Source organism: Lupinus angustifolius, chromosome LG06, assembly GCF_001865875.1.
Source record: "Lupinus angustifolius cultivar Tanjil chromosome LG06, LupAngTanjil_v1.0, whole genome shotgun sequence".
In the NCBI taxonomy this organism is placed as follows: domain Eukaryota; kingdom Viridiplantae; phylum Streptophyta; class Magnoliopsida; order Fabales; family Fabaceae; genus Lupinus; species Lupinus angustifolius.
In genome coordinates this window covers 7,767,805-7,778,149 of record NC_032014.1, presented here as the reverse complement: position 1 = coordinate 7,778,149, position 10,345 = coordinate 7,767,805, and the positions used below count along the sequence as shown (strand labels likewise).

The 10,345-nt window shown below is 32.3% G+C and overlaps 2 protein-coding genes and 1 non-coding gene across 3 annotated transcripts; 2 read left to right on the top strand and 1 right to left on the bottom strand.

Moving 5' to 3' along the window:
• LOC109349486 (40S ribosomal protein S17-like) lies at positions 450 to 1,184 on the top strand. The gene has a single exon (XM_019590304.1). It carries the CDS (start codon positions 534 to 536, stop codon positions 960 to 962), a length of 429 nt encoding a protein of 142 aa, XP_019445849.1. The 5' UTR covers positions 450 to 533; the 3' UTR covers positions 963 to 1,184.
• On the bottom strand, positions 6,935 to 7,982 carry LOC109349485 (10 kDa chaperonin, mitochondrial-like). Its single transcript, XM_019590303.1, has 3 exons — positions 7,761 to 7,982; positions 7,298 to 7,437; positions 6,935 to 7,208 (listed from the first exon to the last, which is right to left on the bottom strand). Exons 1-3 carry the CDS (start codon positions 7,863 to 7,865, stop codon positions 7,160 to 7,162), a joined length of 294 nt encoding a protein of 97 aa, XP_019445848.1. The 5' UTR covers positions 7,866 to 7,982; the 3' UTR covers positions 6,935 to 7,159.
• TRNAS-AGA lies at positions 8,729 to 8,810 on the top strand. Its single transcript has one exon. It is a non-coding gene; the product is annotated as a tRNA-Ser (tRNA).

Here is a 10,345-nt window from a genome sequence, read left to right as displayed (position 1 = left end):
TATCTAGAATATTTAGAAAAATATTTCCTCATCTTTTTTGGATAAAGAATTGTTACTTTTGTAGTTCGTGACTGTCTACCCCTTCTAATATGTGTAATTTACAAGAACGAAACATTGACTTTTTAATTTTTTAAAAATCTATTAGAACCTTATACTATTAGAACAACGTACATGTCCTGCTAGAAACTTTATTTAGGAGATAATGAATTCAAATATTGAAACGTCATTTTCAGGTGAGCTATATCATAATCAATAATCAATTAATCATCACCGTCACTTGTGGGTATGGAATGTGCTAGTTACTAGCCGAGTATTTTGTTGAATCATCCAAACGAGCCCTCAACTCAAGTGAAATTTTCAAGGCCCAAACGCAAAAAACCTTTTGGGCTAAGCCCAATCACGACCCAATAGATCATAACACAAAACAAAACCCTAATATCATACCTTTATCTCCCAAATCCATCTCCATTTTTTGTTGCAGGTTTTGTTCATCCTCGTAGCGGCGAAGTGAGAGCGAGAAAGATCAGAAGAAAATGGGTCGCGTTAGGACAAAGACAGTGAAGAAATCATCACGCCAAGTGATAGAAAGGTATTACTCAAGAATGACTCTTGATTTCCACACCAACAAGAAGGTTCTAGAAGAAGTTGCTCTCATCCCTTCCAAGAGGCTCCGTAACAAGATCGCTGGTTTCTCTACTCATCTCATGAAGCGGATCCAGAAAGGACCTGTTCGTGGAATCTCTCTCAAGCTTCAGGAAGAGGAGAGAGAACGCCGCATGGATTTCGTTCCTGATGTCTCCGCCATTAAGACCGATCTTATCGAAGTTGATAAGGAGACTCTTGATATGCTTCAGGCTCTTGGAATGAACGATGTTCCTGGTATTGTTCAGGTGGACCCTACACCTGTTCAGCCTCAGTTTGGATTTGGTCGCGGTGGTGCTAGTGCTCCTAGGAGGTACTGATTCTGTGATTCATGAAGTGCTCTAGGGTTTTGCTATTTTCATTATGTTTTATCTCTCCTTTTGAAATTGTTGTTCGGATTTTAATTTTGATAATGTGTTTTGGATTTTAGGGTTTTACTGTTTTAATTAAGTGTTATGTTTCTTTTGATATTGTGATTCGGATTTTAATTTTGAAGACAATGAATCATATATTACTATCATTTCAATTTTGTATTGGTTTAATTATCAGTGTTACTGTTGCATCGTGGTGTCTAAAGTGTTCTGTTTTGCGCCTTTCTTTGTCAGTAGACCGAATGAGTTAGTTATAGGTTAAGTCACTGCCATTTTATGTCGTAAAATTATCAATAATACGCTGTAGATTATAGGTGATTTTGATTGTGAATATGGTATCGAGGGTACAATAATTGTGTTTATTGTGGCTATGATTGTTGTGTGATAAAAGCATGTGATTTTAGCTAGAAAGATAGCGAATCAAAGTCGAATATGGAGCTATTTACAACAGAATCATATTTCATAAAGACAATGTTGTTTAATATCAAAATCGAATATGGAACGAATGTGATTTGCTTGAATGGCTAAACATCAGAAGTCCTGTAGTGCTATTCATTATCAAAATCTCGTTCGTAAAACGTAAATTGTAGATTACGTGAAAGATTTTAGGCTTAATCGGCATTTTGTTTTGGGTGAAAGATTTTACGAAATTTCAAGTTATCTCTATTGTTCTTTGTTTGGGTACTCAACAACACAGTACCCACTTTAAAAAAATCTTACTTTTGAGTTCAAAAGTATGAGATTTATTTTTGAAGTTTTTTCTGTCTTCAATTTGGTTTTATATCTATTCGTTTTTATGTTTTTTGGCAAGCTTGGTTTTTCTAACACCTCAATTCTGTTGAAGAAAATTTCACAATTGATGTTAACGTGTTTAAAAATAAAAGTATCTAAAAAATCTGATTTTTTAAATCGTATCACTGAGTAATGTGATTGGAGTGCTTGGTATCCCACATGGCATAGGTTGGGACTGGGGAGATCATTTGTTCGAGAAGTGTGGTGAAAGTTAGGGGTGAGAACTGAGAACGTGTGGAAAACATTACATCTATTTTTATCTAAATCTAAACGCTAAAATTAAGTTTCTCATTTATTATGATACTCAAATGTTTTTACTCTAGTAGGCTCTTATATATTCATTATAAATGATGAATGATGCAGTAATAATGTAAAATTTTATTACATTGTCAGTATATAAATATATTTTTTCTCAAAAAATATAAACTTTTCTGAACTTAGGCCTTATGGTGAAAGGGTTCATCTTACCTTGGTTAGTCTTTTCGCGCTTAACTGAATTAGATCATGCCTAACATCAACAAGGCTCCATGCAGCATGGGTTTTGAAGAGTACACATATGTTGTCCTACAGTTTGTATCACTCCATGTGTTATGAGTTTGTGATTGGTCAAAAAAATATATTTAAATTAAAATTTGATTATTAAGTATTTTTCTAATCAATGACAAGCTCATGACACAAGAAGTGACATAAACTATGGGCCAGTAGATGTGCTCCCGGTTATGAAGGACATGGAGCAATGGAACAAAAATCAAAATGATATTACATTATTTTTACCTCAGCACAGGTTCCTTAATTACTTTAAAGAAGCATAAACATATTTTAGTCTCTATGAGGTATTAGGACTTGCGTATCGTTGTTTCATTCACCAATTGAAAATTATGAGGCAGTCAGGGTACATAAAACGATAGCCACTTCCCAGCTAATGCACAATTAACACTTTCTAACACCCCAATCTCATTGACACCCATATGTTTCATTACAAAATTCCATTATTTTAATCTGATCTACAGGAGTAAGAGTAATCACAAGACAATCAAGTTTCTTGAGTTGATGCACACAAATTTGGATTTTGAATTGTGCATGTAACTTGGTTGGATGCTTTGCACGAAACTTACACCCATATTTATCAAGCTTGAGTTCCCCATTCAGATGTATTAATTGAATGGAGGCTTTGCACGCAAAATCATACTCTTCATTTATCAATCTGGAGTTCCTCATTTGGATGCATTAAGTGATTGCACGAAACTCACACCCTCATTTATCATGCTTGACTTCTCCATTCGGTTGTATTAAGTGGGTGAAGGCTTTGCACGAAAGTCATACCTTGAATTAACCATGCTTGACTTGTTTAATGGTCTTGCACGAAAACCTCAAGGAATAATCACTCTTGAAGTGATTTAATGGTTTGCACAAAACACATATCATGAATTAATCTCCTTTGACTTGTTTTGGATGAGTTGCACGAAATACATTTCAGGGATTAATCACGCTTGACTAAAATTTAAGTCTTGCACGAATTACTCCATAAAATTTAAATAGTAAAAGACAAATTAAATGCTTGATGAATGATCTTAGGACATAATAAATATGTCATAGTCATTCTTAGAACATGGTCGTGCCCTACTAAAAGGGTTGAGAATTATTTTCCCCATTTTGGCCAATATGCAAAGTCACATAATGAATGAAGTGAGGACTCTCTTGAATTAAACGTGGAACATTCTCCTTCATGCCTTTCATGAGTAGTCGTAGTGTATTTTGTGCTCTTTTGGTCCTTGCCCTTCTCATGGGACCACCAATGCCTCTTAGTTCATCATGATCCAATTTTAATTCATTTGGGTTCACATAAAAACTCCTATAGGATAAAGTGCTTCGACTCAAGTTTTAGGTAATCTTTGAATTGAGAACACTTGCTATAAAATAAAATTAACCCTATAAAAAAATAAAGTAGCCCATCATATTTCCTCGAAATTATCAAAGCTTATGAAGAGGAAATATTTGTATAAGTTGGAAGAAATGAGCAAATATTTTTTGGGTGGAAAGTTGCATACAGACCACTTGGATTGATTTAGATGTTTAAGGAATGAATATCTGCTGTTCGAAATTATGTTTCAAACTCTGCCATACATCAATGATAATAAACCAAAAGCAGAAAAAATAATACATATTTAAATTTTTAGTTGACATAATATATTGAAGGGTCTTTGTTCATTTTTGAGTACCACATCATAGATTACAGCATGGTTGGACTTATTGTTTAGCAATATTTAGATAATTCTTGTTTCCAATCTACGAATTAAAGGGATGATTGTCTGAAAGTGTACTGTTCATGTATAGTGTCTACAGTCAGGTACATGGAAATGTTAAACAAGCACTTGTAGGAAACAGGTTTCCTTTAGAGCTACCCAGCATAAAAAAATTGTCATAAAGTATAATGGTTCAAGGCTGTGTTATAAAAATATAAAATGCGGTTCAATTCACGAGGCTATCATTTAGCAGGGTTTGTGAAGAGGATAAATGTATACAGAAATGCTGGTTACATAAACAACATTAATAACATGACACCATCATCAAGATGCTGTGGCCTTCTCTCATAAACAACCTTCACTTTCTCCTTTCTCAGATGACTTTACAACTTTTGATTTCTGCATTGCTACTACCATTATATATTATTGATAGATGGGTCAACTCATTATTGCTTTCTTGCTATATATACAGTGTTCACTTCCATTCTTCATTCACTGTCTTTCTCACACAAAACCCTATTTTGAAACAGCAAAAAGAAAAGACCTTTATTGTCAATGTGCAATATCATGATAAAGATGTTGTAGTTGCAAGTGGTTATCTGGTTTCACGTTCCAAATTCAACATGTCTGATTCATTTAGGACCTTTCAGTCTTTCACTCCAAATCCTACCCTTAATTCCCTTGCAGTTCGCAGAATCACTACAATCTCTTCAATGACTCAACCTTATTGTATTTGCTCCCACTGCAGCCATCTTCTTACCTTCAACCCCATGATGGTAAGCCAATTCCCCCTATTAAATATCTCATACTCTCATCGCAATGGCTTATTTTATGTAATGAAGATTTTAAATTGTGGTCACAATTATACTTATATTGTGTTTATGGTAATTAGGAACAAATGTGACCACAATTTCAATTAGGATGTGCAAAATTGTGGTCTCAATTGTTATATTATGAACTGCAATTTCAAACTCTTGACCTCTAAACATAACATTGATATGGTCATTTGCATCTAGTTAGCAACTGGATCATATTCTGAAGAAACTTGAACATCTATTTAGCAACTACACAATATTGATTATTAGGTCTGCAGAAACTGAAACATACTCTGAAGTCTGAACTATACACTCACCTAGTTGTCAATGGAAGTACACTATATTTGCACATACTTGATAATATATAATTTTCTTATTAATATATAGCGTATATTATAAATGTGGTTACTGATTAAAAAGGCCAATAATTTATTAGCAACATTGATTTATAGAGCTAATAATCAATTAAAATTTATATGTCAACTGCAAAATAACGTGTTATACTGCTATGTATAGTAATGTATTCTACTGGTTCCAGAATCACAAGGCTAGAGCGCCAGAAGCGTGGTCACTTGGAGATAGAGGAAACTGCTTCTACTGAAGGTTAGAAAGAACATGTTATCATGTGAAATTCTCAAAAGCAAGAGAGAGTGAGAGACCACTTGAGCAGTTTCATAAATCATGGAGAATTTAATGATATAGAATCTTAGACTAATGGTATATGTATGTATGAATGGGAATAAAATGTAAGGGGTAGATAATATTTCACTGCTTGGGATTTACTTTATTAATGGAATGAAATGGAGCAATTCCACCCACCCTAAAAACTCTTCACCCCTAATTGTGTTTCATTCCATTTCTCCAAAACTTCCAAACATACCATAAGATAAATCTTTTACTTTGGGACGAACTAGTAATCTATACTATTGGTAAATTCAATAGTATAGATTAATTTATGGCTAATTTGTTTCGAGTGTAGGATAGGTAGTGTTTTCGTTCAGCAGCTAGCCTGCTAGACTGAAAGTACTTAGTTTGATGATATAAGGAAACTTTTTAACATGGAACACCTTAGTAGAGCTATATATAAACTAATGTGAGCATAATCAAGATATAATATGCAAATATGAATATACATATCAGTGCCACTTAAATTAATTTTACTTGTACAACAATAATAGAGATAGCTGAATGATAAGCCGCAAGAGAAATCTTACTTTCAGAGCACTTGAGGATGAACAGTAGAAAATACGGAAATTATATCCACTTTTAACTACCATACAACGTTTGGACCTTTAGGACTATTCATGGTTCCTTTAGTGGACAAAAGATTCCTGTATCCACATCACCTTACATTGTTCATTACAACATATATATATATAGAGAGAGAGAGAGAAGGGTCTTATATGATTCTTTTGGCATGCAAGATTTGACATTAAAATTTGGGATTTTGGCTGCAGGGTTGAAAGGGACATGTTATGAAGTTAAAGAGACAAAGAAGTGGGCATCCACTTCTAACTGCAGTGGACATGCAGAGGTCTATAATCACTCTTGGCTTTTTCATAGCACAACTATAACATTATATTCAGCTTTGTTAAGCAAAGATATCGAACAAGACTATAGGAGACCAATGATGGGGTCTAATTATTTGTTCAGAAGGCGAAATAAAAATAAAGCTAAAAATAAATTCAATATAAGAAATAAGTGGAACGAAACAAGAACTTTTGTATGTTTGAAAGAAGAGAGGCCTCAAAAACTGCTTTTTAAACTTTCTGTTGGGTGTTTTATTAGGCAAATTTACTTACATAGTGACCAAATATTGCACTCAGTCTTAGTGCATATTTCAAATTAATTATCAGACTAGTGTAACATTTTAAAACTGAGTTTTCATGTAAACTCCGCAAACAATAGTAAAAATATAGTCTTTTTAAATGATTTCTTGATTAATGTGCCCATCAAGAGTAAAAATATAATTTCTTGATTTCTCATTTTAACTAAATCATATTATAATGCCCAGATATAACTTTCAGATACGTTATATCTGAAAGTTGAAAATTTATCCCAAATTAACATGTTGCAGAAAAATTAGTATTACTACATTACGAGAATAGGAGATGATAAAACAGCAGCAAAATATGGAACCACTAAACCCATCCATTTTCAGGGTACAAAATATCATAGATTGTTAAAATTTAAACTTCTCAAGCATTTTCTCCATGTTACATTTCATGAATGAGCAACTAAATTATTTCTTCCACTCATAACCTACACTCCAATGTAAAAACAAACAAGACATCAATCAATCATGTAGAGTGCCTAATATATCCTCATCTCTATACAAAATGAACCTGCAACAAAAAATAATACCCAATAAACAAAATTTCAATCCAAACTCCAAATAGCCTCAAAAAACAGAACATAGTGCAAAGTAACATACTCTTTGTCATTGAGCTTGATTTGGCTGCCACCATATTCCGGCAATAGCACGGTGTCGCCCTCCTTCACGGACACCGGAATCAAATTCCCCGATTTGTCCCGTGCTCCGGGTCCAACCGCTATCACCTTCCCTGAATTAAGCTATTTCCAAACCAAATAAGATTGAAGTATTCAACCAATATTAAATCTATTTACATACAAAAAATCACATAAGACCTAAATTCAGACTTCAAAAAATTGAATTTGAACACACAAAGTGAATGCATTATGATCCACAAATTAAAAACCCATTTGAAAAAAATCATCATTTCATTCCCAACTCCCTAAATTTTCATCACATTATTACTTGTCTTGACTTAAGGATATTTATAAATCACACTTATATAACGAGCGTTAAAAAATTGAGGTGAAATCGAAAACTAAGCGAATATCGCATTAACAAAGAGGGTATAGTAGGAAGAAACCTGTGAGGATTTCTCAGGAAGGAGAATTCCGGCAGAAGTTTTGGAAGGAGGGACAATTTTCTCAATCAGAACACGGTTCAAGCTGGGAATCAAACGTTTCGCCATTTCTCTATCCCTTTAGAAAATCAGTACCTTTTCTGCTACAAATATTATGAGAATGTGATTAGATTAGGTTTTAAAATAACAGAAGCAGAAGTTCTGGATGGGAGTGGAAGATTCTAGGAACTAGACATGTTTCAGAACTAGGGTTTTGGAGGGGTTTTAGGGCCCGGGCCCGATAAAATTGAATAGAAGGGCCTGGCTGTGGCTGAGCCCATAGTATAAAATGGGCTCTGTTTGTTTGACTTTCAGTTATGATTTTTTCCACCGTGACAGATTCCTTTCACCTTTCTACTGAAAAAGTCTTTTTCCAACTCAATGGAAGGACACAATAGAATTAAGGCACATGCAACCTTTTTTCTAGACTTTTGGGAGGGTTATTATTTTTTGTTTAACCAATAATACATTAATAAATTAATCATTTTTAGATGCGTGACTATATTTTATTAATAAATGTATATCTATGAATTTATTGAAGTCTTATATCCCTAGATCATGAATTGATTGTTAATACTTTTGGTGGGTTATAAGAAATCATTTTAGTGCCTCACCATCTATTTCAACTCAAGGAATGTCCTAAGGCTAGTTAGCACCTGCCTATTCTTCATTGCCTTCAAATGGTTTTTTTAAGGTTGGATTACGTTAATTAAGAATATGTTTGTTTGTATTAAAATTATGTAAGTATTTTTTTTATAAATAATTACACTACAATTCACTCTTTTATTAACTTTCTAAAGGTGGAATTGTAAAAATCACAATTAATATTGCATTCGTTTTGCAGAAAAACATAAAGTGTAACAACGTAAATTATCATACTTTTTTATGTATATATTAGTTATTTATTAATATAACGGCGAAAGGAACAAGAAGTGGACGTGCCGGAGTGGTTATCGGGCATGACTAGAAATCATGTGGGCTTTGCCCGCGCAGGTTCGAATCCTGCCGTCCACGATGTGTTTCCATTTTATATTTGCACCAATGAACAAGATAATGAAACGCTTCATGAGTTGTTTTTTCAGGAATGCCAAAAGGGGACATACCTTCTCTTCCACACTCTGTTGGTTATGGCAGAAATGACTTCATAGGGTTTTGTTCCCAATCTATCGAGACACTCAACCATTAGAACAATCTTCTCATTCAGACCAAGCACAAGAACCTTGGGGCGTTGAAACAATTGAGGCTAGTTCACTTTCTTGAATCCCAATCTTCTCTTATGCATATTCTCAAATCTAAAGGCGCTAGCAATTTCTGAACATTCATTGTATGATGTTGTTATCTATTAGTGAGGATATGGATAAGGAAAGGGAGGGTGACAGATGATTGTTGACATTGTGGAATATCAAATAGAGAAAAAAAAGTATAAATAGCGTGTGCGTTTTATGAAATGTTTAAATAACAGTGTGGAAAAAAATGTAAATATCATCACTGTAGGTCTAAAAATATATATTTCGTATAGGTTTAGTTTACAAATTTTCATATTTTATTATAATTGACTCTTCAAAAAATAATACAAATAAATAGTGAATAATATATTTAATGTGTATAAATTTTTATACTAACAATGCATAAATATTACACGCTAACAAATATTATACTATTATAAAATGTTTAAAAAATATGTCAATATTATTACTATTTACCTAAAAATATATATTTCCTATAAAATTAGTTTACAAATTCTCTTATATGTAGATGAAAAAGTGACGTGTATTGTAATGTAATAAATTGCTCATTAATAATTGATTTATTAGTAATACATGTTAATTTACTATTATTTATTTATTTTAATTGTGATATAATAATTTTATAAAAAAACCATCTATCTAAAATTAAAATATTTTTCTATTTTTTAAAATCATGATAAATAAGTCTTTAAGTACCGTATCAGATAATGCCAAACTTTTATATTTTCATAACCATATTATATAGTGGTAAATAAAAGCTTACCAATAAGTAACATCTTGCTCAAGCACATAAAAAGAAATAACCCCATTTAGGCAAAATCTAAGCTTGTTTCACTGCCAACAAGGAAAAAAGGTGGATGACTGAGATCACATGTTCCTAATAGTGTCTTATTTCTTATATTAAACTAATCATATATTAATATATAAATAAAAGAAAAATTAAAAAATAATAAAATGTAATATTCTAATTGACCCATTTAAGATAGGTGATTTCCCCATCAAAGGTTAGGCTATATTATCTATGACCAATATTTAACATTTTTTAAACGGCATCTTCAATCAAATTTGGTTGTATTACTAAATTTAATTTTTCTTTATTTTTATAAAATAATATATCTTTTTACTAAATCTAATCTTTATATAAATTATGTTAGTTATAAGAAAGTAACATATATCATAAAAAATATTTTATTTATTAGTATTTTTTAAAGGACATCTTTACTAAAGTTGGTTGCATTACTAAGTTTCATTTTTCTTTATTTTTATGAAATGATATATCTTCTTAATAAATCTAATCTTTAT